The sequence below is a fragment of the Anoplopoma fimbria genome, chromosome 12, assembly GCF_027596085.1.
Source record: "Anoplopoma fimbria isolate UVic2021 breed Golden Eagle Sablefish chromosome 12, Afim_UVic_2022, whole genome shotgun sequence".
In the NCBI taxonomy this organism is placed as follows: Eukaryota; Metazoa; Chordata; class Actinopteri; order Perciformes; family Anoplopomatidae; genus Anoplopoma; species Anoplopoma fimbria.
This window is the reverse complement of record NC_072460.1, coordinates 774,725-797,752: the sequence shown is the minus strand read 5'-3', so window position 1 is coordinate 797,752 and position 23,028 is coordinate 774,725. Positions and strand designations below refer to the sequence as shown.

Sequence of the window (23,028 nt, the reverse complement as noted above, 5' to 3'; positions counted from 1 at the left end):
TCATGCAATGGCAAAGACAAGAGGACAGACATTTCAAAATGCTTTCAAAAAAGGTTTTTGTACAGACTGATTATTATGTGAATGGTTTCACTACTTTACAAGCTTTCTGTTCCAACACGTACAGGCGAAAATGCTTTAATCTAAATATTCGTTTATGATATATACTAATAAGTTAAGTACATTTGTAGAGCCCAAATCTCTAGCAATGTTAGGATAAGCACCCTTCAGCTGTTGGTGAAATAGGACAAACACGTGTGTGGTTTTGTAAGTCAGTGAGTGTGCACCTCTTTGTCTGTCCAGGGTTAATCTTGCATCAGCAAACTCCAGAATATTTCGGTTGGCCAGTTAAGGCTGCATACTCAACGACCACTGGTGGTTGCGGTGACTCCCACTTTGTCAAAACACCTCTTTGCCTGTTTTAAACTCCAATAAATAACTGCTGACTCCAGACTCACTACTCTACAGTGGACCCCATATCACAGCTGAGGGCATCTTCCACACACAGCTATTTCTGTATTTTAATTGGAAGTGACTTTCGTGCCTGCAACATGTTTGTAGTTTTGTTAGTCAGGAGAACATTATGCAACAAATCCACTTCAGTTTGGGAGAAACATCATGGTTGGTCTTAAAATAAGTACGAAAAAAAAACACGTCTCTTCACAACAACACTTTGGTCTCAAACACCGATCCCTTGGTTGTAAATCCTGTTTTTGTTTGACCAATCCATCTTACTGCCCGCCCATCAAGTCTTTCCCATTTCTTGATATTATGTCTCTTGTGTCCCCAAAAAAAGATCCTTTCAAATGGCATCTATTTTGTGCTGGTTGGCACTGTATTTAAACATTGAAATATTTGGAAGTAGTGCTGAGCAACATGAACAGTATGAAATTCGTTTCCATCAATACATACACATTTCGTGCCTATTTCAAAAACTGTAGTGAGACTGGGTTGAGTACATGGTCACTGCAGACACACCCGGTGGAGGTCTGCACTTTACTGAGGGCGTCTTTCTGCCTGTGTCTGTTGTATAATTATTCCATATCAATTTAGGTAGTAAGCACTTAAATAAAAAGAAATTGATTGAGCGCATATCTGCTTGCTAGCGGTTCTACTATGGGAAATGAAATATGAATGTTAATAAGATGAAGTCCTGTACAATAACACTTGCAGTGGGAATATGGGTATACACGGTCAGTAGTTAGGGTAAGGGGGTATTAGGTGATACTTTTATACGAAAGCTATTTGTTGTCAGCATGCATTCATCACTACTAGGAATGTCTAAATTGAAGCATGACCCGCTTCAACCCATGGGACGGTAAACAATAGCCATGAAGAAGTCCTTTTGCAATCAGCTGTAGAAGGAAATTTGATATCCCTTAATTTTATGATCTGTGTTCTTATTATATTGCCTTTGTGTATACCTCCCATTCCTTTGTAACAGTAACCTCTGTGTTGAGAGACAATATTATACATTGATTAACAGATCTTTGTGAGTATAGCCTTTGAAGTAGTATAAAGAAAGCCCAGGAAGAGGTTTGACGTGGAACATTGAGATCTGGTCATGCTGAACAGGAGGCTCAATGGGTGTCAGGATTGGTTTCTATGGAAGATGCCCTTTATCTTTTATTGTTCTCCCTCATGAGAATTTATCAGGAAAATCTGGAAGGTGAAGTCGGGTTGGCTTCAATCAATATCACAATATCACTAGAAACATTTTCAAAGATAGATCTGAGACATTAATTAATAGCATTGAATTATGACAAAGCCCTACAGGGCAGTTTATCAACATGGCTCATCTAAATGTTAAGGTCGGTTCTCAATGTGAGCAATCAACAAAAAGATGTTACATCTGTGACTATCATATGAGATGCTCCTGAGGCTGCATTGGTTTACGCAAAACAAGATTCTCCTTTAAAGGGGAACTCTACTGTCTTACGCAGGTCTTAGGGAGTACTACTGCACATGTGAGAAACTTTGTATGAATCTTTCTTCTCTGACCTTGTGGAGTGCGACTTCCAAAGCCTGTCGTGTACTCCTTTCCTGTGAGTGGACGCTGATGAGCCATTTTTGGTGGAGGACGGACGGTCTCCCCTTAACAAACACTTCTGCTGCCTCCCGTTGGTCATGGAGAGAAGTGAGGGCACGTTGGCATTGTTGAGGTTGGCATTGGAGGGTATTGGCGATTGATGGCAAGCGGGAACACAGTGAGGATAGTTATGTGGATGAGGGGTGTGATAGTGATGGTTATACTGGATGGGTGAAGAGTTCATCTCCGTCTCCTCTCCTCCGTCGGCCTCGCTGGCTGTCCTGCCTGTTTGGGTGGGTTCATTCGAGGCACTAGAGGAGAAGGGAAGGATCTGTAGCGGCCGTTGGGTGACAGTGGTCGGGTGAAAGTAGCCTTGCTGATCAGCACTGACATGGTTACCAAAGAGACCACCGTTACGCTGCAGAGAGACAACAGAAAGCAATGAGAATTATAAACACAGTGAGCTGTTTCAAGTACAACTCACAAAGAGAACACAGATTTAATGCTCAATAAAATGTTTCAAAAATACATAAAAACAATGTGATGAAATATTATTAATAAAGGACTCCTGCCATGTGAATCAGTTCAGCTCTCATTTGGTTAGGGGTTTCTCACTGAACATCAGAGCCTGTCGTTGATAAAAGCCTTAATACAGTGACCTTTGAAAGATGGAACAGTATATTACTGTGGCTAGCTAAGATCCACCTTATATCTAAAGGTGTGTCAGTTTCTTTTCTGTGTTGAATGCATGTGTGATATGCACAGTAACACATGGAACTTAATGAGTTTCACTCTTTCAGTTCTTATCCCTTCATCAAAAATATGATAAATGGCATTTAATAATAAAATAAATGTCGTAATATGTAAGATGTTGTAACAGCATCGGAATTATAAATAAAGATCTGCAAACTGTAAGTCTCTCTAAAGCAATTTATTAGCACATCCTTAAGTGACGTATTGAGCTAATGCTCTTCTTCAGACTAGTAGGATATGAACAGTAAATCATCTGAAAGCACATCTAATTGGCCTCCTGGAAAGTCTGGATCTTAGAGTTTTGTTATTTAAAGTGAACAATTAAAGAAAATCAGCTGATACATCTCTTTGAAGTGTTGAATTGAAAGTGGTCTCTTTTAATTGGCTTAATTTAAAAAAAAGTTTCAATGTCTGAAGAGGATCTTCAAGGATGTTTTTTATTACCCTGTAGATTTCCTCTTCTTCCTCTCCGTTAGCCTCTACTAGCCCCGCCTCCTGCAGGTCGCATGATATGGCTCGACGGATCTCTGGTCCAATGTCATGCAGCGTCCGCAGGCCTGCCTGCAAAAGAGAGCCTTCCAGTTATTTTTCATGTGCCAGGATGTCCCAGCCCAGACGTTTACGGATCCATAACACTGATAACAGAGCAATTCATAAAAGCTGATAACATAGTTTTAAAATCTCAAATCTCATATATTCTTATCGGTTTGAGCTCTGTGGAGCATAAAAGTAAGACAATCGCAATTACTTTATAAAAGGTCACTTCCGCCAAACATATCGTCCGCCTGACTGCGGTATCCACCCTGCAGATAGTTTGACTTACTCTGGATTATTCATTGTGCTTTACTCACCTGTAGAGCCATGGTTGTGTTCAGCCTCTCCCACGAGCGCCTTCCTACAAGACCTTGCTCTTTGCGCCTCTTGAACTTCCTGAAGTAGTCCTGTATCAGGAAGGTGGCATAGAACTTCCCCACTGTTACCTCGTCATCTGAGTGAACAGACCAGACACACCAGAGCCTCCCAGGTCAACACCACAATACTGAATTACCTCAACACTGTTTGTATCCATTGACATTTAAAAAATAAAATCCCTCAATAGATATCTTTGCCAGCACTATTTCACCATCAAGAGACAAGGAACACATCAAAGCAGAAAAGTCAAATCGCCCTAAACATATCAAAACTGAAGTCCATAAACAGAGAAACGTCACAACAATGAAGCACCTCCGCTGCAGAGGGCTGTATGAACAGATGATGTCTTGAAAATTAAACACAAGTACTTGTGTAACAATCAAAAGGAAAGACAACTAATAATATGTTCAAAAACTCTTGCTGAAGGAGCAATATAACTGTCCCGTTGAGAAAACACTCTTTCAAGAGCATCACAAAACACCGGCACACACACATTTCTTCAGAAGCACATCAAATAAACTGTTGTCTTTATGATTGGTCTGTACGTAATACTGTTAGTGTCTACACAGAGGAAAGCACTGTTCAATTCCCATAACATTCAAACCTAAAAAACAAAAAGTACAGTGTAGTTAGACATTATTCTGGTAGACATTACATTACATGACATTACAGTCATTTAGCAGACGCTTTTATCCAAAGCGACTTACAGGAAGTGGTAGAGAATTGCTGATGGCGCTCTAGTTTCTGAGAATCTCTGAAAACATCATTCTCACACTAAAATGTGTGCAGCAGGTTTAAACACAACAGCAGATAACATCTATGGCTGCAGCTCCTATCTATGACAACATGCATGTGGTTATGAAACACTCCTCTTGCACAGAACCCCCCCCCCACAACAGCATACACAATCGCGAATGCAACATGTTACACTCTTAGTGTACCAAAAACAGACTTTAGTGTGTGATGACTTTATAATAAGGTTGTTTATGACTGCATTGTCTATAAGTCTAACCAGTTACCACCACACACACCAGCACTACATCATGTGGAAACTGCAGAATTTACTACATTCAACATCCGCCGCTTCAGATACGGACGAGCAGAGGTGTTCCATATCTCTATATCCAAGCAAGAAGCACATGCAAAAATGCAGCAAAGAGAAAAAGCCAGAGTCATATCTATTGCTTTCCTCTCGAGGTCGAACACAGAACTATCTGCCATGCGGGGAGGCTGATCAAGCGTTGGTCTGATTCACTCAGATAAGGCTGCTGAAGCAGAATGGGGAGATAGAGACTAAAGAAAAAGCTGAACCCTGGTGCGTAGGAAATGTGGGCTTTTTTTTATCATTGTCACCTTTCCCGTTTGAGCCTTCAGAGGAATCAAGTAAAGGGGACAAATGTCAGTAGGAGGGGTGCTTTAAGACGGAAGCAGCATTCCATCCTGATCTGATGATCCATCTTAAAGCAGTTGACACATTTCTCTACATCACCCGACACAGCCAGAGAGAAACTGAGAAAGGCTCTGTTCAGAAAGAAAACCAGGGTCGTTCAAGATCGGAAAAGTTTTGTTTTTTCTCTCTGAAGCTCTGATTCAGAATTTCCGATGAGTTTAATGTGTGGGCCGATTTATCTATCAGATACATCATATTTTCACTTTGCCATATTTTCACTAAATAGCTGAGTTGATCCAAGTGATTTCTAGCACTGTGTTTTCACTGTGGTAAAATTTTATTTTTCTTCAAAGTCTATCAACCGGATATGGAAAGATCAAAGTCTTTTCCCCACACGTAGGTGGCAGCAGGTTCTCTTTCTGGGCAGAGCCTGATGAAGTTTTTAAGAAAGAGGTATCAGTAGTTTCATGCCACCAGACTAAAACAGAACTGCCCCAGACAGCTAGGACGGCAGAAAGAGAAGAGAAGCGAAGAAGGCCAGCGACTGACTGAGCACTGAAAGCAGAGGAAGCTGTGGAAGAGACAGGCTCGGCAGAAAAGGCTCAACAAAAAGGAGAAGAGGGGTTAGCAAATGAACACACACAAAGACATGCAGTTGAATTAAGTTTGAGAGCTAAAGCAGTGCAAGCATAGTTCCACACGATGAGGAGCCTGTATGAACATGCTGGACTGCTGGCCTGTCATGCTTGGCTGAGGTTACAGGAACAGATGACACATTGTTTTGGTGATGTGAAAACCTTTAGCTTGGCAGTTTTCTGTGGAAATAAGCCATAACGGTTATTTCCACTTCGATTTATTAAATGTATGCTTAAGATTGATACGCAAAATAAGTTTGGTATGTGTTTAGGAGCATAATTGTAAGAACTTCAAACTAATGCTGATGTGACTGTATGTGGAAAGATTAAAGTAGCTTATTTCAGCCTGGCCTTCATTTCGACACATTGTGCTCGGCCATTGGTAGCTGATGCATGCAAATAAAGTTGTTGACAAAGGAAGAGCAGTTCACCTTGCGCAGAACCAGAGAATACAAGATTAATGATAAACAGAACTATAGAACAATGAAAGTGACTGCAGTTAAACTGTGATTGGCTGAAAGGGATAAGAAGAGTTTCTTTGAAATGAGGTGAAGGTGCTGCACTATCTTGGTTTTGGTTTGCAAGCGGGCCTCGCTGCTGCAGAGTAGCAAAAACAGGATGTTGAAGATCTATGATGGATTGACCCTCATCATCTGTTTCCTAGAGCGATGCGCCTCCCAAAGTCCTGCTTTTGTGTATTAAATATTACCACTATATAGACTTGAAAGGTGGCTTTTAAAGTTTGTAATTAGCTTCCTCGCCGTGGACAACTATTGTTAGCGTGGAGTCATTGTTTTATTAGTGACCCGGTTTCTCATCTTAGATAGACTACCAAAGTGTTTGTAGAAATTTCTACAAACCATTAGTCAATTTTCATCAAACATTTTGAGTGAAGGAAAAGCAAAGGTACAAAAAACTACAATTACTACCTTGCAGTTGAACGCATCCGCCAACCGGTCAGGTTGCAGTTTATATTCATGTCTGTCCAAAATGTCATCACTTCATCAAGCTATCCTATTTCTGTGAAACTGTCACAATAAGTATTATATGAATTAGTTATGTCCAAAAACATTTTTTTTGTGAGGTCACATTGACCTTTGACCACCAAATTCTAAACCGTTCAATTTTGAGTGCAAGTGTATGTTTCTATCAAATCTGAGGAAATTTGCTCAAGGTGTTTGTGAGATATCACTTCCATGAGAATGAACAATCAGAAAACACAATTCCTCCGGTCACTTCAACAAATAAAAGACCCTTTCAAGCCTAGGGTGAAGAGAATACCCCTGAGAGATGAAATACAGATTTGGGATTGGAGTATTACTTTTACTCTCCCTCCCTCTCTGAAACCAGAATGATTCAGTTATCATACCAAAAGGTTTTTGGAATCAACTATGTTTGTTGCGTGATTCTTTACTGCTGCACGTCTTTTAGTGGTAAAAAAAGAAGTGAGGCTGCACAGTCTGCACAATGAACATCATTCAGCAAAGAAAACGTGTGTAAATAGCACTGACTTCCTTTTTTAAATTCAAATTAAGGGAATAATATATGTGCATTACAATGCATGTCCATTGTTTGACACCCTTCCTCCTTCTATTAATACACTGATGTAGAATAGTTTGCTGTGGGACTTCCAAGGAATTTACCTCACCTCACTACATGTGAGTTTGTCCATTATTAATTCCCTGGAAAATACAAATGAGATGCAGAGTGTATTCAAATCAACTGAGCGAAAGAATGGATCAGAGGAAAAGAGGGATGCAGTGAGGTTTCTGTAAAGCAAATGATGACCACGTGCACATATATGTAGGTAATGACCACTGACCGCCTGCAGGGGGCACTACTTGGTCCAGCAGCTTCATGCTGGTCCTCTTCCAGATCTTCTTAATCACAGCTCTAAGCTCCTCATTGGCCTGCTCCAGATTACCTTGGAAATGACAGAAAAAGTGGAATGTTTAACTGTAAGGTCACTTTGGTTAAAAGTGTATTAAGGGGTATATGGCTGAAAGTAGAATTCTCTCATACACAAAAGATCACTAAACAAAACATGACATTTTAAATTTGCAATGAATACAAAACAATCCCGATGATAAACTAATTACATGGGTTTAAGATTTAAAGGTTAGGAGCCCTGAAGGCCATGGAGGAGAGAGACGTATTAAACACCTATAGCTCCCTCTTGTGGCGAAATGTTGAACTGTAAGACCCCAACTCTGAATAGGGGGCTAGTATACTAAAAGTCAAAGATGCATAATTAAAAAGACACTGCATCAGGCATCCTAAAGTAAATCATTCAGAAGAGGGGAAAAGTGTTGAATCAAATATTTTCCATGATTTTTTTTTACAGATCTGTAGTTAACATGTAAATAAAATGCTTATGCAAATCATAAATTACCTCATAAAAAATAATATCAATATATAAATGCATTTTAAGTACATGAATAACATCTTGTGCCGCTCAACAATTCTGAAACAGCTGGCCCATGGCCCAAGGTAATTGCTGGTTTAGGGATCACTAGCCAAGGTGCCTGATCATATAACTCAAAATGTAATCCATTTCATACTGTGAGTCTCAATTTTTTTACTGTACAGAATGACAATGCAAAGCTAAAAAAATCCACCAAATAATTTCAATCCATAAGAATAGCACCAATGGTGTTGCAGATCTGTAACTACTTGAATGTGTTGACTCACCCTCAGTCTTAATCTTGAGAGCGGTGCGGACCAGAGCAAACAAGGTGGCATTGAACATGACTGTCCCATCGCTGTTGAGGGGCATGTTCATCGCTACCAGACGCTGCAACGGAAGTACAGATTAACACGGATGTATCAAAAGGGAAAAAGCTTTGGATTGATATGTTAGTGATGTACGAAGACTGTTAGTGAGTCGTTATGGTGTCAAAACCCACCTTACAGGCCACTCTGTGAGGGCAGAGCTTGCCAAAGCCCAGTGGAGGCTGGATCCTCCTCAGAAGAGTCACCACATCGAGGTGCTTTATCCGGCCCCTGACAACAACATGCAGTCAAATATAAGGCACTATACCACTGAGCACAGTCTTCACTCACGTTCTGTTAAGTAACAAATGGTCAGTTAGTGCACCTCAAATGGTATGGCTGTTACCAAACAATCACCATCCCATGTGTACTGACACAAATATTCCTTAGCTGTAGCATACAGTATAAAGGATGGGTAAACTTCTCTCCAAATGGGCCCTGAGTACTTACTTTGCTTCAGGGTCGTATTCGGACCAGATCCTTTTAAACTCATCAAGGTGATGCGGCCCAAGAATGGACCAATCGCGGGTCAGATAGTCAAAGTTATCCATGATGACAGCAACAAACAGGTTGATGATCTGAAACCAGGACAAGCAATTCTTTTTTCTGTGATATCTTATTGTATAAAAGAATTCGGCTGATCAAGTCTGTGCTCAAACATGACTGCTACTTTACAAAGTGAAATGATTACCAGGAAAGCACAGAGCATGTAGAAGGTGATAAAGTAGATGATGGCGAAGCCACTGCCGCAAGTTCTCTCCTCTCCGGGGTTGTAGTCCGACTCGGAGTCGCACAACTTCCCTGGCAGACATGCCAGCATGATCTCCTGCCAGGCCTCACCTGTGGCACACCTAACATATAACCAGAAACATTAACACAGGAGCAGAATGAGGGGTGTTCCCTCATGCATTTATGATGACTTCTAATGGCTGGTAACCAACAATTTAAGCTACAAAAAACACCTGAAGAGCATCAGGACAGCTTGAGGAAAGGTTTGAAAGTTGTTGTTACGGTTGATTTGTGTTCCATCCACCATGGCTATTTTCCCAAACACCTAGAAAAGGTAAGGAAACGTCAGCCAGCCTGCTCTTAAATTATAACAATCATACAAGACAAACTAGAAAGGCACTCAGAGAGCGCAGACCTTTACAAAGGCCATGCCTTATCTCGCAACATTAACGCAAGTAAAACAAAAATGATTTGTGTCTCCGTCCTGTGATTCAGATTCACTCAAAAATGAAATGGGTCCCATGCTACACCCTTCAACCAAGTTTCATGCACGGTGTCAAACAGGTTATATTACCTGCATCCCAATTACAGCATAGATGAAGAACAGCATTGCTATCAGGAGTGCAACGTAGGGAAGAGCCTGTGTGGGGAAAAAGGTAAAAGAGTGAGACACTGCCACGTAACACTGGAGTCTGCAGTCTCTAATTTGATGATGTGCATTGTCAAACCACGGTTACACCAACAGACCCATTGGTTATCTTGATTAAATCTTGTACAACTAACAAGACCCTGTTGCAAATTGTATGTCCTCTTATCTTAGTATGCTACACAGTTTCTTCAGACCTATATCAGAGCAGCATAAAAACAGTACAAAAACAACCTTGTCATTATATTTTATTACGTCTCAGAAAATATTACCCATGAATTGTGGTTATACTGGTTAAAAGCAGACTACACAGCAGTTTAAGAAGGTCAGAGTCCTTAGCTTTAAACCTAAATTGTGAAAACAAGTGCAATCTCTCATCTTATTGGTCCATGACATAGCAGATTCAAGAGGGATCTCATAGTCTTACCTGGAAAGACTTGATGAAGGTCCACAGCAGAGTCCTGATGCCCTCCCCCCTGCTCAGAAGTTTGACCAATCGCATCACTCTGAACAGGCGGAAGAAGGTGATGGAGATGCGAGCGCTGTCCTCTGTGTTCTGAAGTGGAGGACGTGGAGAGGGATGAGAAAACCGAGGGAGTAGCATCCAAACACAGACAGTGATGAAGCTCTGTACCACTCATTCATTCATGCAGTCAGTCATGCATGCATTCGTTCAATCATCATGTGTGAGTCAAGAGCTTACAAGCAACCTTAAAGTAGATGAAAATCACTATGAAGAAGTCTTCCCATTTGTGATCTTTCTGCATCTTTGCAATGACAAAAACCAATGTGCATGCAGAGTAACTGTCTAACACACAATGCCATGACCAACAGACCCGGAGGACTTACACACAGTACATTTAACTCTGGATGATTCAATACAGACAATCTGCAGTCCAAAGACAAACAAACCAAAGACATACTGGACTTGTGTTTTTCAAATTGATACAATCACTGAAATAGATATTTTACTGCCTTGCTGAAATACAAAAAAACAAGACATTTGAAGAGAAATGTAAACTCAAAACAGTGCACTGACTGTATAATGTTGGTAATCTGATTGCAAACACTTGAGCAAGCTATGTTGAAATGAAGAAACAGGACAAAAGACCATACAGTGCTATCTGTTCGTCAGTGTCATGCCATGCAACCAGATAGGACCAAGTCTCAACAGAAAAAAATGTCAGTTTAACCATGAAACTGGAGCCAAAATGCAATAAACCAGGTGAATTCAACACAAGAGTCTGAAAACATCGAGATTTAAATCACAAACCTCACGCTATTGCATAAGTGAGACCATTAAGCATCTCAATGTTTTCATCAGTTAGTGAGCGACAGAGAGGGACAACAAAAAGATCTTGATGCTGAGTGATCACAGAAGGGCGAGGGGCTTTAATCATATTCTTACCCCTGGCTCCACTATCACCTTGACGACAGGAATGGCTGCTGACTTGAAACCAAAAGCCTAAGGTTAATCCGACATACACAAACCAGCTGCACACGACCAAAATGTTCACGAGTCATTATTAACTTTGATTTTTTCAACATTCAATAGCATTAATAACGCTCAGAAGCACCTTCCCTTATAAACAACAAAAGAGCATTACAATGTATACCACGGACAAGAACAACATCATTTCAAAGCCTGTCATGCAAAAGCTTTACTACATTTTGTCAACAGTAACACCAGACATACGATGCAAGCATTCTGTGCTGAAAGAGAATGTGTTCTTTACCAAAATACTGAATAGTTTAGCTGCTGACATTGACAATAAGGAGAAAGCACTGATACGCCTTCTTAAAGGGAAATGCTGACATTGTTTGCTTTTATTGTTTTTTTTTCTTTATCATCACTAGTCAACAAATCTCTCCAAAATACATTTTAAATTTCACTTATGATTTTGGAATTGATTCCGGATGTAGTAACATATTTCCAGTGTTTTTAAATGATATGATCTTTCAAGCCTAATTTAAATTAACTTTGAAAAATATATTCATTCAACAAAACAAATTCCTTTTTTTCTTTCAGGCCCAGGCCAACCAAACCGACACCAACAAACCAGCACCGGCTACGTGTATGTGTGAGAGGAAATACCTCTCCATACCATCAGGTGGCGGTAGTCTGTATTCGTCATTCCAAAAAGGGAAAAACCAAAGAACCAGGACTGCTGATATTTAAGCCGTTGTTCTGATACATACATGAAACAGAGCAGTGTTTGCCTACCATTTCCACATAAGTCTTGTTCATCAGCTAGCTTCATTTCAGATGACCATGTTGTTATGAACACATCCATGTATTGAAATGTGTGTGTCCTCATCAATCATTTGCTTGCTTCCCTCATCTCAGTCTTTCTTCTTGTGCACTGATTCGCTTAAGCTGAAGAGCCAACCTGCTAAATCGGCCAAAAGCGCCCGGCAAAAGCCGACTTGTTCCAATGATGCAGGACACACTGCATAAAACTAGAGCCACAGAGGCGTACAGACAACCTGACATTGGCAAACAGTCGATCTTCGGGCCCTTTAGAGAACGTTCTCTTCCTTTCTTTCCAAAATACCAGAACGGGGCTATTTTTAACCAACTGTCTGCTTACAGAACAACCTCCTAGACCCCCAATAATCTGGTTTCAAAGAAGGCCACTCAACTGATAAGGTCCTTCTTGCAGTGACAGTTATGCACGCTGCCATCAGACCTCTGCTACAAGACCTGTTTTCTGCAATTAAACAGAAAAACACCAGCTCCTCCTCTCCACCCTTTTAGGATTGGGCGTCTCAGGCTCTGTACTCTCTCTGTTTGCCTCTTACCAAATGGGTCAGTCCTACCAGGTGACATGGAAAGGATCTGTGTCTGAACCAGCCAGCATCACATAAGGAGTTCCAGTCCTCCTCTCCCATTAAACGAGGACGCTTAGCGCTGGTAAACAACTGCGTGGTTTTCCTACCACTGCTATGCCGATGACACCCCGCTATTCTTGTCATTCTCTCTGACACTCTCACGCTCTTTGCCTGACTGACATCTCAGAGTGAATTTGAAGGCATCATCTAAAGCTCAACCTGGATAATAGCTTGTGTTCCTCAAGGGGAAAGGGTCTTCTCACAGAGACCTGCCTATCACCACTGAACACCAGGGTGGTGTCAACTTGGACATCGAGAAACCTCAGAATAACCCTTATGTCATTCTCGGCAAACATCACAGCATTGGTACATAACCATAACCTTCTGCCTCTTGATGCATTGCCGTCCCATCACCCTGTGGTTGTCCATCTCAGTCAAGGCTCCTCTATATTCTGGCTATGCAGTGGTGGAATGAGCTCCCCACTTTAGGCAGCACATCAGCACACTGGCTGTCTCCCGCCACAGACTACATCTCAACAACCCTTGCTAGCACTTAATTTTTCATTTCTAGAAATAATATTAACAACATCACGGAGCACATGACCCACTTTGGATTATTTGTTTAAAAGGGATGCACTCCGAATTTTGGATATCAAGCTCTTGGATTGGAGATACATTTGAAGGAAAAGTATAAACCGAGATGATACCTTTATGTAAAAAAAAAAATAAAATACACTGGTATTTTCTGAGTTGTGTCAGCCAAGTGCTGACGTGGCTCTAGACTACTTGTTCTAGCTCATACAGGTAACCTTCAGACCTTCTGTGTGCAATGTTTATTTTGCACCTTACATCATATGCTACAGTCTGATCAATGGTGGTGTACAGTGTGTTCTTAACCTCAGACATTCATTCAAAGCAAGAGACAGACAAACAAACATATTCATATGTACAAGCAGAAAGCAAGCAGTCAGTGTTAACAGCAGCTGCGAAGAGAATACAGACTGGCCTTGAAGTAGGAGTACAGGTTGGTACAAAATGATCACATTGGAGATTTCTAAATAATAAACTGAGCTGGATGCAAAAACAACAGCTCCCAATAAATTCAGAAGCTTTTTTTTAACCCGCTATTGTATCGATTATTTGAGCACTTAATAAAAATTGGGACACAATTAATAGCAAATGTTGAGTTTTTTCATTTAAATATATTTTTTACAAATATAATCAAGAGAAAAATATTCAAAGACTGTCCATCTACTGTATGTTCACAACCTGTAGATTGTATTTTCACCAGAAGGGAGTGACAAATTATAGCACCATTAAATATCATAACACATGTCATAACAAAATCATCATTTTTTATTTATTTCTGTTCAGTTATAGAATTATTAAATGTGGATAGGGTTGGCATCATGGTTTTCATTATAAACTCAAACGACATTAGTTAAGCAGTGTCATTAGAATTGTACAGTATCATGAGACACTGGTTTCATGACAGATGACGGAGTTGTGGAGAACAATAACCACGCATAAAAAAGAGAATTGTGATCTTGAATGCAACTCTGATGAAGGCAAGGCCCTCTTAGCCGGAGCATCACAGTAAGCAGTAATACAGACTTGAATGTGTGATAAATGACTACTTACATTGATCTCAGTGATGGCAATGTCAACCACGCTACCCACAACAATTAAGGCATCAAACGTGTTCCATGCATCAGCAAAATAGTTCTGCAAGCCGAGCAACAAAGACACAGAAAAGAAGAAGAGAGTGACAAGAGAGCAAGAAAGAAAAGGTACAAAAAAGAAGGATTATGAAAGATAGAGAACATCAAAAAGTTGTGATTAGATTTAAGAGTGAAGTTGAAAGTCAAATCCTTCCAGCCACTGAGTCTGTGAGAGTATTCATTTGTTAAATTTATCAAAATAACCATTTGAAAACTAACTATCTGTCATTAACATTCCATTTGAACATAATTGCCCACTCCCACTGATGCAGTGGCGGGCTTAAAGACATGGCCACCATAGACTTAAAACTGAACAATTTAACAAGATCTGATCGGTATGGAGCAGTGGCTTTAACTAATGTGTTGTAATTTACCACGCAAGTAGCTGATGTCATTTTTTTTCCAACCAATCAGCATGTTTTTTGTCTATGGTGCTCATCAACCACTAAGTCCACAACAGATTCGACAGACTTGCTTTGAGAGCAGAACACGGCTCAAGCAAACCTTAAAAGATAACAAAAAAATAAGACAGGAAGAACGGAAAAGAGGAAAGATGTGAGGGGCAGAAACAACGGAGCAGCAGCAGTGGGAGAGCGGGAGGAGGGCATGACAGAGTTGTACATACTAACGTCTTTCTACCTGGCTGAGTATGATGTCGACTACACTGCCAATCACGACCAGGGCATCGAAGACGTTCCAGGCGTCCCCGACATAGCCCTGATTATGGCAGCATGCACAGCCAGCAGGAGGAGAGGGAAAGGCAGGAGTGGAGGGGTAATGCGGGAAAGTATAAGAGGCAGAGAGGTTACGGTGATGAGTAATGGAAGGTGACTATGAGGAATAAGGGAAAGTGGAGGGCTTTCAGATAAAAGCTCAAAAACTTGAACCTTTTTACGGGTAAAGTATAAAGGGAGATCTAAAAGCAAGGTGATTTAAGGAACTGATGTTGGTTTTGCATATATTTGGAGGAGAGGGAGAGAGTAGAGTAGAGAGAGAGAGGAGAGGAGAGGAGAGGAGAGAGGAGGAGAGGAGAGGAGAGGAGAGGAGAGGAGAGGAGAGGAGAGGAGAGAGGAGAGAGGAGGAGAGGAGAGAGGAGAGGAGAGGGAGAGGAGAGGAGAGGAGGAGAGGAGAGGAGGAGAGGAGAGGAGGAGGAGAGAGGAGAGGAGAGGGAGGAGAGAGGAGAGGGAGAGGAGAGGAGGAGAGGAGAGGAGAGGGAGGAGGAGAGAGAGGAGGAGGAGAGAGGAGAGGAGAGGAGAGGGAGGAGAGGAGAGGAGAGGAGAGGAGAGGAGAGGAGACTTACTCTGGGTTTGAAGGCGATGAGCTTGAGGATCATCTCCACAGTGAAAACACCCGTGAAGACCATGTTGAGGATGTCCATGGCATAGTTAAACAGATGAGACTGACCGTGGTGCTGGAAAGAGACGGGAAGACAGACTGATCAGGATTATGGAACAATAACACATGACCTCTATTTAAAGTGTATCTGCATTCATAAATTGCCAAACAGAAGAAAACATATAGAGGTTATATTTTGATGGCTGTTTAGGAAAAAAAGAGAACGAAATTTTATTCTGAGTAAAAGGAAAGGAAGTTAGATATTATTAACTGCATGCAGCTTTGCGGAATTCCAAACTAAATCATCTTTAACGTTCCTAGACACATGCATTAAACCTCCTGTGTCTAATTTATCCAGTAAAAACTGGATAAATTAGACACCTAAGAAGACTGATGATCACTAGGTTGACCAGCTAGTTTATGTCATTTTCCCATAAAGGACTGAATGAAGCGCACTTACCTGAATGGCCAGACACAAGGTGTTGAGGATGATCAGGACAAACATGACGTACTCAAAGCCAGTAGAGTTGACCACATACCAGAACTTGTACTGGTAAGGGTTTTTGGGGATGTAGCGCCGCAGAGGACGAGCTTTAAGAGCATATTCCACACACTGACGCTGGGGTGGTGGGGGAAATGGAGAAACAGACAAACAAACAGACTCATCATCAAGAGAAACATGTCTTCTTCTGTAAACGATAGTCACTGTTTGGACCAATCAGTAATGAGATCCAGTAGATTTTTCACCGTGTTCTTTCTCTTAACCTAACCAAGTTGTTTAATGTAAAGACAGAAGTTTATTTTGAAAAGACTGTATGCATGTAAGGAGAAGAAATGAACACGTGTAGTTGGACATTTTCCGGGAAATGCACAAAAAATTAAGGATCACTTTTCGTAAGGTATCATGACAACCGCTGCATGAGGATACATTGCAATGATACACAATTAATAATTTGACAAGAACAGATTTTTCCTTCTAAATTTAAAATGTTCAATAAAAGAACCTCCTGAACAAACACACAATCCTCAAAGGTCCCTCCTACCTGGTTCTTGTCCAGCTCGCAGTTCTTGTACTCCTTCTCGCCCTGCTCCTGAAAGGTCACGATAACGAAACCAACGAAGATGTTCATCATGAAGAAGGCGATGATGATGATGTAGATGATGAAGAAAATGGAGATCTCGATGCGGTAGTTGTAGATGGGACCCATGTTCTCTCTGTTAGAGTCGATGGCCTTGTAGAGTAGACTGCATGGACACACAAAACACACAAAGATTATTAAAAGTTATTACTTATATCGATTCTGTATATATATATCTGTATAAATATACTACATAGTGTCTTTAAGCACATTCATACTCACACAATAGTCAAATTAAAGACAAATTGCCATGAAGCCAAAGCAGTACTTACGTGGGCCACCCTTCAAATGTGGAGACAGTAAAAAGAGCCATCATGGCCATGAGGACGTTGTCAAAGTTGAAGTCGCTGTTGTACCAGATCCTGTCCTTCACCATGGGTAGCGCCGTGTCCCCGTTGTTGTAGAGAATGTAGGTACCCCTGTGGTTTAAAGATGAAATATCAACAACATGTACGCACAAGTACATACACAGAGACACTTATGCAGGGCCAATGTCCAAAGCCGGAAACAAGAAAAAAAAACTCACTTGCAGTCTTCTGGACTGGACTTGGCATCATCTGTGCAGCGATAAAATTTCCCCTAAGACAAGAAAGAAAATCAGAACAGTTCTTTACAACCTTCTACTTCTATTTGTTGTTTTACACTAGAGGAGCCCTTTGATTACCCCATTACCCTCAATCTGTCTTTCCATTTTTTCCCTGTACCTTGAAGAGCTGCACTCCGATACAAGCGAACATGAACTGCAGCAGCGTGGTGACAATCATGATGTTGCCGATGGTCCTGATGGCCACAAAAACACACTGGACCACATGCTGCAAAGGACACACACATTGTTAGCAGCGATACAAAGCACTGTATTATCAGCAAAGATGCATGCATTCACAATTATAACAGACTACAGATACACACTGCGCTGTGTTGTATTATTCTCATTCTCACCTTCAGTCCCTTGGCTCTGTTGATGGCCCTGAGCGGACGGAGGACTCTCAAAACACGGAGAATCTTCACCACTGAAATAGCAGAGGACCTAAGGTAGACAGAAAAACACACAACAGTGGATTCAGCTGAGCAACTTTAATGGCATGTTGTTTGCCATATGTCTTGGCAAAACTACCACAACTGTTCAATGATACATGTCAACATGAAAGCATGATTGAATGATACATACTGGATGCCAAAGGAGACCAGAGACACACCAACGACCAGCAGGTCTAATAGGTTGAAGTAGTTTCTACAAAACGCCCCTTTGTGAAGGAACGCTCCAAACGCTGTCATCTGGACAGAGGACAGACAACAGTCACAACTAAAGAAGACAGATCTGCCTTCATTCAACTCATTCACAGGCAGCTTCAAATTAGGCTGAAATGAAATTGAAATGACTGTTATTACTATTTAAAAGATTTGTTACTAGTGTCTTGTACATGTTGTGACTACCAAAAATATTTTGTTGATTGTTGCATTTTCATCTTTTTATATTGCCTTACATTTACATTGAATTTGCATTTCAATCATGGGTCTTTATGTTTATTATGTTACAAAGCACACACAAACAAATGTGTACTGCTAATATTGTGTAAGTGACAATAGTCTCAAGCAATATTTCTTATATGATTGGTTCAATATTTAAACATTTGAAAAACTAAAAATGAATTGATATGGTTAGCCTGGATTAACACTCATAAACACTTATAAGCACTTCAAAATACTATGATCAGAGACACATACAAGTGCAGTACTACACACACACCCACACACAATTAGACAGATCATATATGATGCAAAATGTTCACACAAGACACAGGGAAAACTATTCAAAAGCCACTACACTCATTTCCGGTGCGGATTAAGCGAGGACAAGGCCTTTAATCCTCTCCTGATCAAATTTTAGGCTTAAACTATAATACAAGACATTCACCTGGTACAGGCATGCAGTGAGCAAAGGGGTCAGGCAGAGGATTCAATTCTAACAGCAAACATAAAAATAATGGTCCTGATTGTGTGGATTTCTTCAAGCACAATATTTGGGAGTGCATTAGTCAAAAAAGACGCACGCACATCTGTGTGTACGGTATTCAATCAGGCAGTGGGATATAAAGCTTGATGTTAGTTCAAGTTCACCTCTCCACAGTCCAGAATATTTCAAATCAAACAAACATAATTCTAATTAAAAACAAAAATGTTTGTTGTTCAAAATATGGGAATATATTAACAAAGATTCAAAGTTTCAGAAAATTATAATGGTTGGTAAAAGGTTTCAAAATGCCACCAGTCTTAGTGCCAATCAAGCTTTCTTTTTTTTTCTTCAGAAAATTAAACATAACATTTGAGCCAAACAAGTAGTTGTACTCTGGAGAGCCACTGGTCCATAAACTGTTGAGGATGAAGAGGGGAAGTGCGCCATAATAGAGAAGTGACTGACAGTCAAAAAGAAATGTCTTACAAAAACTCATGATCTCCATGTTAACTGACTGGCGCCATGACAACGGGACAAGCAGGCAACCATTTCAACCAAAAAATGATAGAGACAAAAATGAGGGGAATGAAGAGAACGTGTGCAGCAAGCTTGGAAGTGATGGGTTGTTGCTGAGGCGGAGCAACAGTTTTTATTGTTTACCTTAATAAGGATCTCAAATGTAAACATACTAGTGAAGACATAGTCTGCATAGCCTAGGATCTGAGGAGGCAATCAGAGTGACATAAGCACGCAGGGTTACTGAAGCTCTACTCAGCACAGCACAACACAGCAAAAAAGGTCATTTACCTTCAACAGGATCTCAACAGTAAAGATTGCGGTGAAAGCATAGTCAAAATAACCAAGTATCTGAAAAAGGCAATGCACAAGTTCAAGTCGTCAAGTCATTCAAAGATAACAGCACAATAAGATCCACAGTAAGAGTTACACTGATGAGAAGAACTACTGCTGTATTAAAGCTGCACGAGGCCATATTCTGATGCAGCATAAAAAACATGTGTTGGTTAATCTAACTAACTTCCTGACATCAACATTCTGCCCATGTACTTTGTGTGTCTATGTTGCTAAGGCAGGTGGTAAAATGTCATGTTATTTCAGTGTAATTTGCCAAATCATGCTTCCATAGGCCTTTTTTCACAGCAAACACTTTGACTTGTCTGGACACAAGTGTTACTGATGACTCTGTCCCAAAAGGTCATGACTGTTTGACGTTATGACAGAATGCACAATACCAGGGCACAAGATTACGTTTATTATTTTCTCCTGTGCTTTTCTTACTGTGGAAAGTCCAAATGTGTGCTGTGATAAACTCAGCTACAGAGAGACAAATAAACTCTCCAGATGTGACAAGCGCACGGTATCCTTTTGGGCATTTAAAGACGACGGTCCTAGTGGTTTTCCACGTACGATGTTGCGAGCAGAGAAGTTACGTATTGGGTCCTCAGCAGCCAGAGAGACGGAGCTGAGCATGATGAAGACCAGGATTAGGTTGGTGAAGATCTGATGGTTGATCAGCTTATGGCAGAACACACGAAACCTAAAGCAGAGAGAAGACCAAAGAAGGAGATATGTAGACAGAAAGAGACACAGAGGCAGATAATGCACGGTGAGTGTAACAGAAAGGCTGGTTTGTGACACATCTTTCGTTTTAGCTTTTTGCCTCTGCTTTTACTGATTTGTTTCTGTTATTTATGTCACACTGAGCAGGTAGAATGGTTCCTGTGCCTCAGAGTCGATATCAGCAAAAAGTGAGTCCAAGACTCACGGGTTAGTGCTGCTGAAGATGAAAAAGGCGCTGCCCGTCGGGATGGGCGGAGTCTTTTCTTTGATGGTGAGTTCAGACAGCCTCTGAGGACGGGGACCTGGCGGGACGTCTGGGAGAATGCCGTTATCGTCGTCATCATCACAAGCTAGGAACAAAACAGGAGTTATTTTGAATCCCTCTTCATAAGAAAACAGTCCTTTAATTGTATTTGTAGTTTCATTTCTGAAGAAACCAAATTCAGTGTATGTCATTGTTATGGTATATGTGGTCTTCTCCATCAGAATTTGTTGTATTAAAACCTTTTTTTTATGTTAAATAAAGCTTTTCTCAGTGTCACTTTTACCTGGAGAGTCGATGGCAGAATACGACTCCTTGTCTTCCTCCAGCAAGACCTCTGCTGGCACCTACACACAGTGAACATGTTTGACGTCATAAAACTGTTCAATTACTGAGATGAAAACTATATAGATAAAGCTCTTTAAGAGAGGCGGTCTGTTATGAACACAATTTGCATAATTTAGAGAACTTTTTTAGAGAACTAGAGCTAGTTTCAGTTTTTTACCTTGATCTCTCCATCCTTGACGTCCATTATTTCAACTCTCTTCTTATCAGTGTTCATATCCCTGTTAGAGACAAATCAAACAGGGAGTAACTCACAAAGTGGAAGGGTATTCTTTCTGCCAATAGAAAGTGTTTGTAATAAATGTGACAATTGTCTACACAAACGATCAGACAGAAAATGATAACAGAAATTCAAATTTGAATTATTTAGGGTGTTCTAAGCTGTACTTGGCACTATTCTTTCTCTTCTTGGCCTCCTCTTCCTCCTTCTGTGCTGTGTTGAGGCTCTCCGCGTCTGCCAGGTTGTCAACGGCAATGGCCAAGAAGACGTTTAGCAGGATGTCTGGTCATGTGACTTAAGGAGAAAAACACTGAGTAACATGAAAGATGCACCTGGGCTTTAAGAATATGGAGACAACACTTTCTCACTCAAACAAGCGTGGAAATATGGATTTTCGGTTGTGATTTATGTGTTCAAGTGTGTGTGTGTGTGTGTGTGTGTGTGTGTGTGTGTGTGTGTGTGTGTGTGTGTGTGTGTGTGTGTGTGTGTGTGTGTGTGTGTTTGTGTGTGTTTATGGCCAGAAGGATACAGTTTCCACAGATGAAGAGGATGATGAAGTAAATGCAGACCACCATCCCAGAGGAGGCCGGACCGCCGTACGCCATGATACCATCATACATCACCGTGTTCCAGTCTTCTCCTGTCAAAATCTGGCAAGCACAATATACAGAGGGAGACCTTTCAATAATTTATTCTATGACTGATTTGAAGAAAATTTTAAACCCTAGTAGACAATAATGTCCACCCTGAAGCGTCTCAGACTCTGTTATAATTTTTGCAAATTGTATCCGATTGAACTGAACAAGAGCAAACACTCACCTGGAACACAGTGAGCAGGGCCTGGGGGAAGTTATCAAACGTGCTCCTTTTGGTCACAGTCTCGTCAAAATTAAACTTGCCCCCAAAAAGCTGCATGCCGAGCAGGGAGAAAATGATGATGAAAAGGAAGAGCAGCAGCAACAGGGAGGCGATGGACTTCATGGAGTTGAGCAGAGAGGCCACGAGGTTACTGAGGGACGCCCAATGACTGGAGAAGAAGAAATATGAAACAAGTTAGCAGAAAGATAAACACACAGAACACTAAACACACAAAGGTGTGAAAGTAATGAGATAGATATCAGCTAGACAAGGCATGAAGACCACATTGTCCTGCATCAGGAGTTATGTACGTTGACGTTGTCATTTTAGTTTGTGACATCCTTTTGCTCACCGTGTAACCTTGAAGATCCTAAGGAGTCGTACGCAACGGAAAACAGAGATGCCCAGCGGAGACATGATGGCCAGCTCCACCAGGATGGTCTCTACGATGCCTCCGCACACCACGAAACAGTCAAAGCGGTTAAACAAGGACACGAAGTACGCCTGCAGCCCCAGACTGTACATCTTCACTAGCATCTCCAAGGTGAACATCGCCAGGAGAACTTTGTTGGCTACGTCTGGAGGGAAGAGGGCTTACTTTAATAACAAATCATCAAACATGTCATAGTTAAACAAATTCAAGAAAACTGACCGGAATACATGTTTTACAAAACCTGAATAGAACAGATTAGAGAATAAAAAAGATACCCTGTACTTCGGTGAGCCAGTCCGGCTGGTTGTAGTGCTCAGAGGCAATGGTGAGTGTGTTGAGGAACACCAGGATGATGACCATCCAATAAAACGTCACAGACTTCACGGCTGCTCGACACTTTCTGCGGCAGAAACGGTTCCACCGTCGCCACTGACGACTGACAGACAAATACTTCCACTTTAGGATCAATGGTCAGGATATGTTCGGCC

The 23,028-nt window shown here is 41.0% G+C and overlaps 1 protein-coding gene across 1 annotated transcript in view; it reads right to left on the bottom strand.

Annotated features, from left to right (window-relative positions):
* Nucleotides 1–23,028, bottom strand: part of cacna1db (calcium channel, voltage-dependent, L type, alpha 1D subunit, b) — a 39,187-nt gene that overhangs the window by 3,788 nt on the left and 12,371 nt on the right. Inside the window, 33 exon segments of the mRNA XM_054608382.1 lie at nucleotides 1,999–2,444; nucleotides 3,224–3,340; nucleotides 3,631–3,767; nucleotides 7,539–7,640; nucleotides 8,408–8,510; nucleotides 8,623–8,719; nucleotides 8,939–9,066; nucleotides 9,180–9,339; nucleotides 9,451–9,542; nucleotides 9,792–9,857; nucleotides 10,291–10,419; nucleotides 11,272–11,313; nucleotides 14,337–14,420; nucleotides 15,056–15,133; nucleotides 15,717–15,827; nucleotides 16,212–16,370; nucleotides 16,795–16,996; nucleotides 17,163–17,309; nucleotides 17,417–17,469; nucleotides 17,595–17,702; nucleotides 17,830–17,917; nucleotides 18,059–18,165; nucleotides 19,505–19,564; nucleotides 19,652–19,711; nucleotides 20,270–20,399; nucleotides 20,628–20,772; nucleotides 20,971–21,031; nucleotides 21,190–21,250; nucleotides 21,417–21,531; nucleotides 21,779–21,899; nucleotides 22,069–22,276; nucleotides 22,460–22,685; nucleotides 22,816–22,976. Coding sequence (XP_054464357.1) covers nucleotides 1,999–2,444; nucleotides 3,224–3,340; nucleotides 3,631–3,767; nucleotides 7,539–7,640; nucleotides 8,408–8,510; nucleotides 8,623–8,719; nucleotides 8,939–9,066; nucleotides 9,180–9,339; nucleotides 9,451–9,542; nucleotides 9,792–9,857; nucleotides 10,291–10,419; nucleotides 11,272–11,313; nucleotides 14,337–14,420; nucleotides 15,056–15,133; nucleotides 15,717–15,827; nucleotides 16,212–16,370; nucleotides 16,795–16,996; nucleotides 17,163–17,309; nucleotides 17,417–17,469; nucleotides 17,595–17,702; nucleotides 17,830–17,917; nucleotides 18,059–18,165; nucleotides 19,505–19,564; nucleotides 19,652–19,711; nucleotides 20,270–20,399; nucleotides 20,628–20,772; nucleotides 20,971–21,031; nucleotides 21,190–21,250; nucleotides 21,417–21,531; nucleotides 21,779–21,899; nucleotides 22,069–22,276; nucleotides 22,460–22,685; nucleotides 22,816–22,976 — 4,104 coding nt within the window.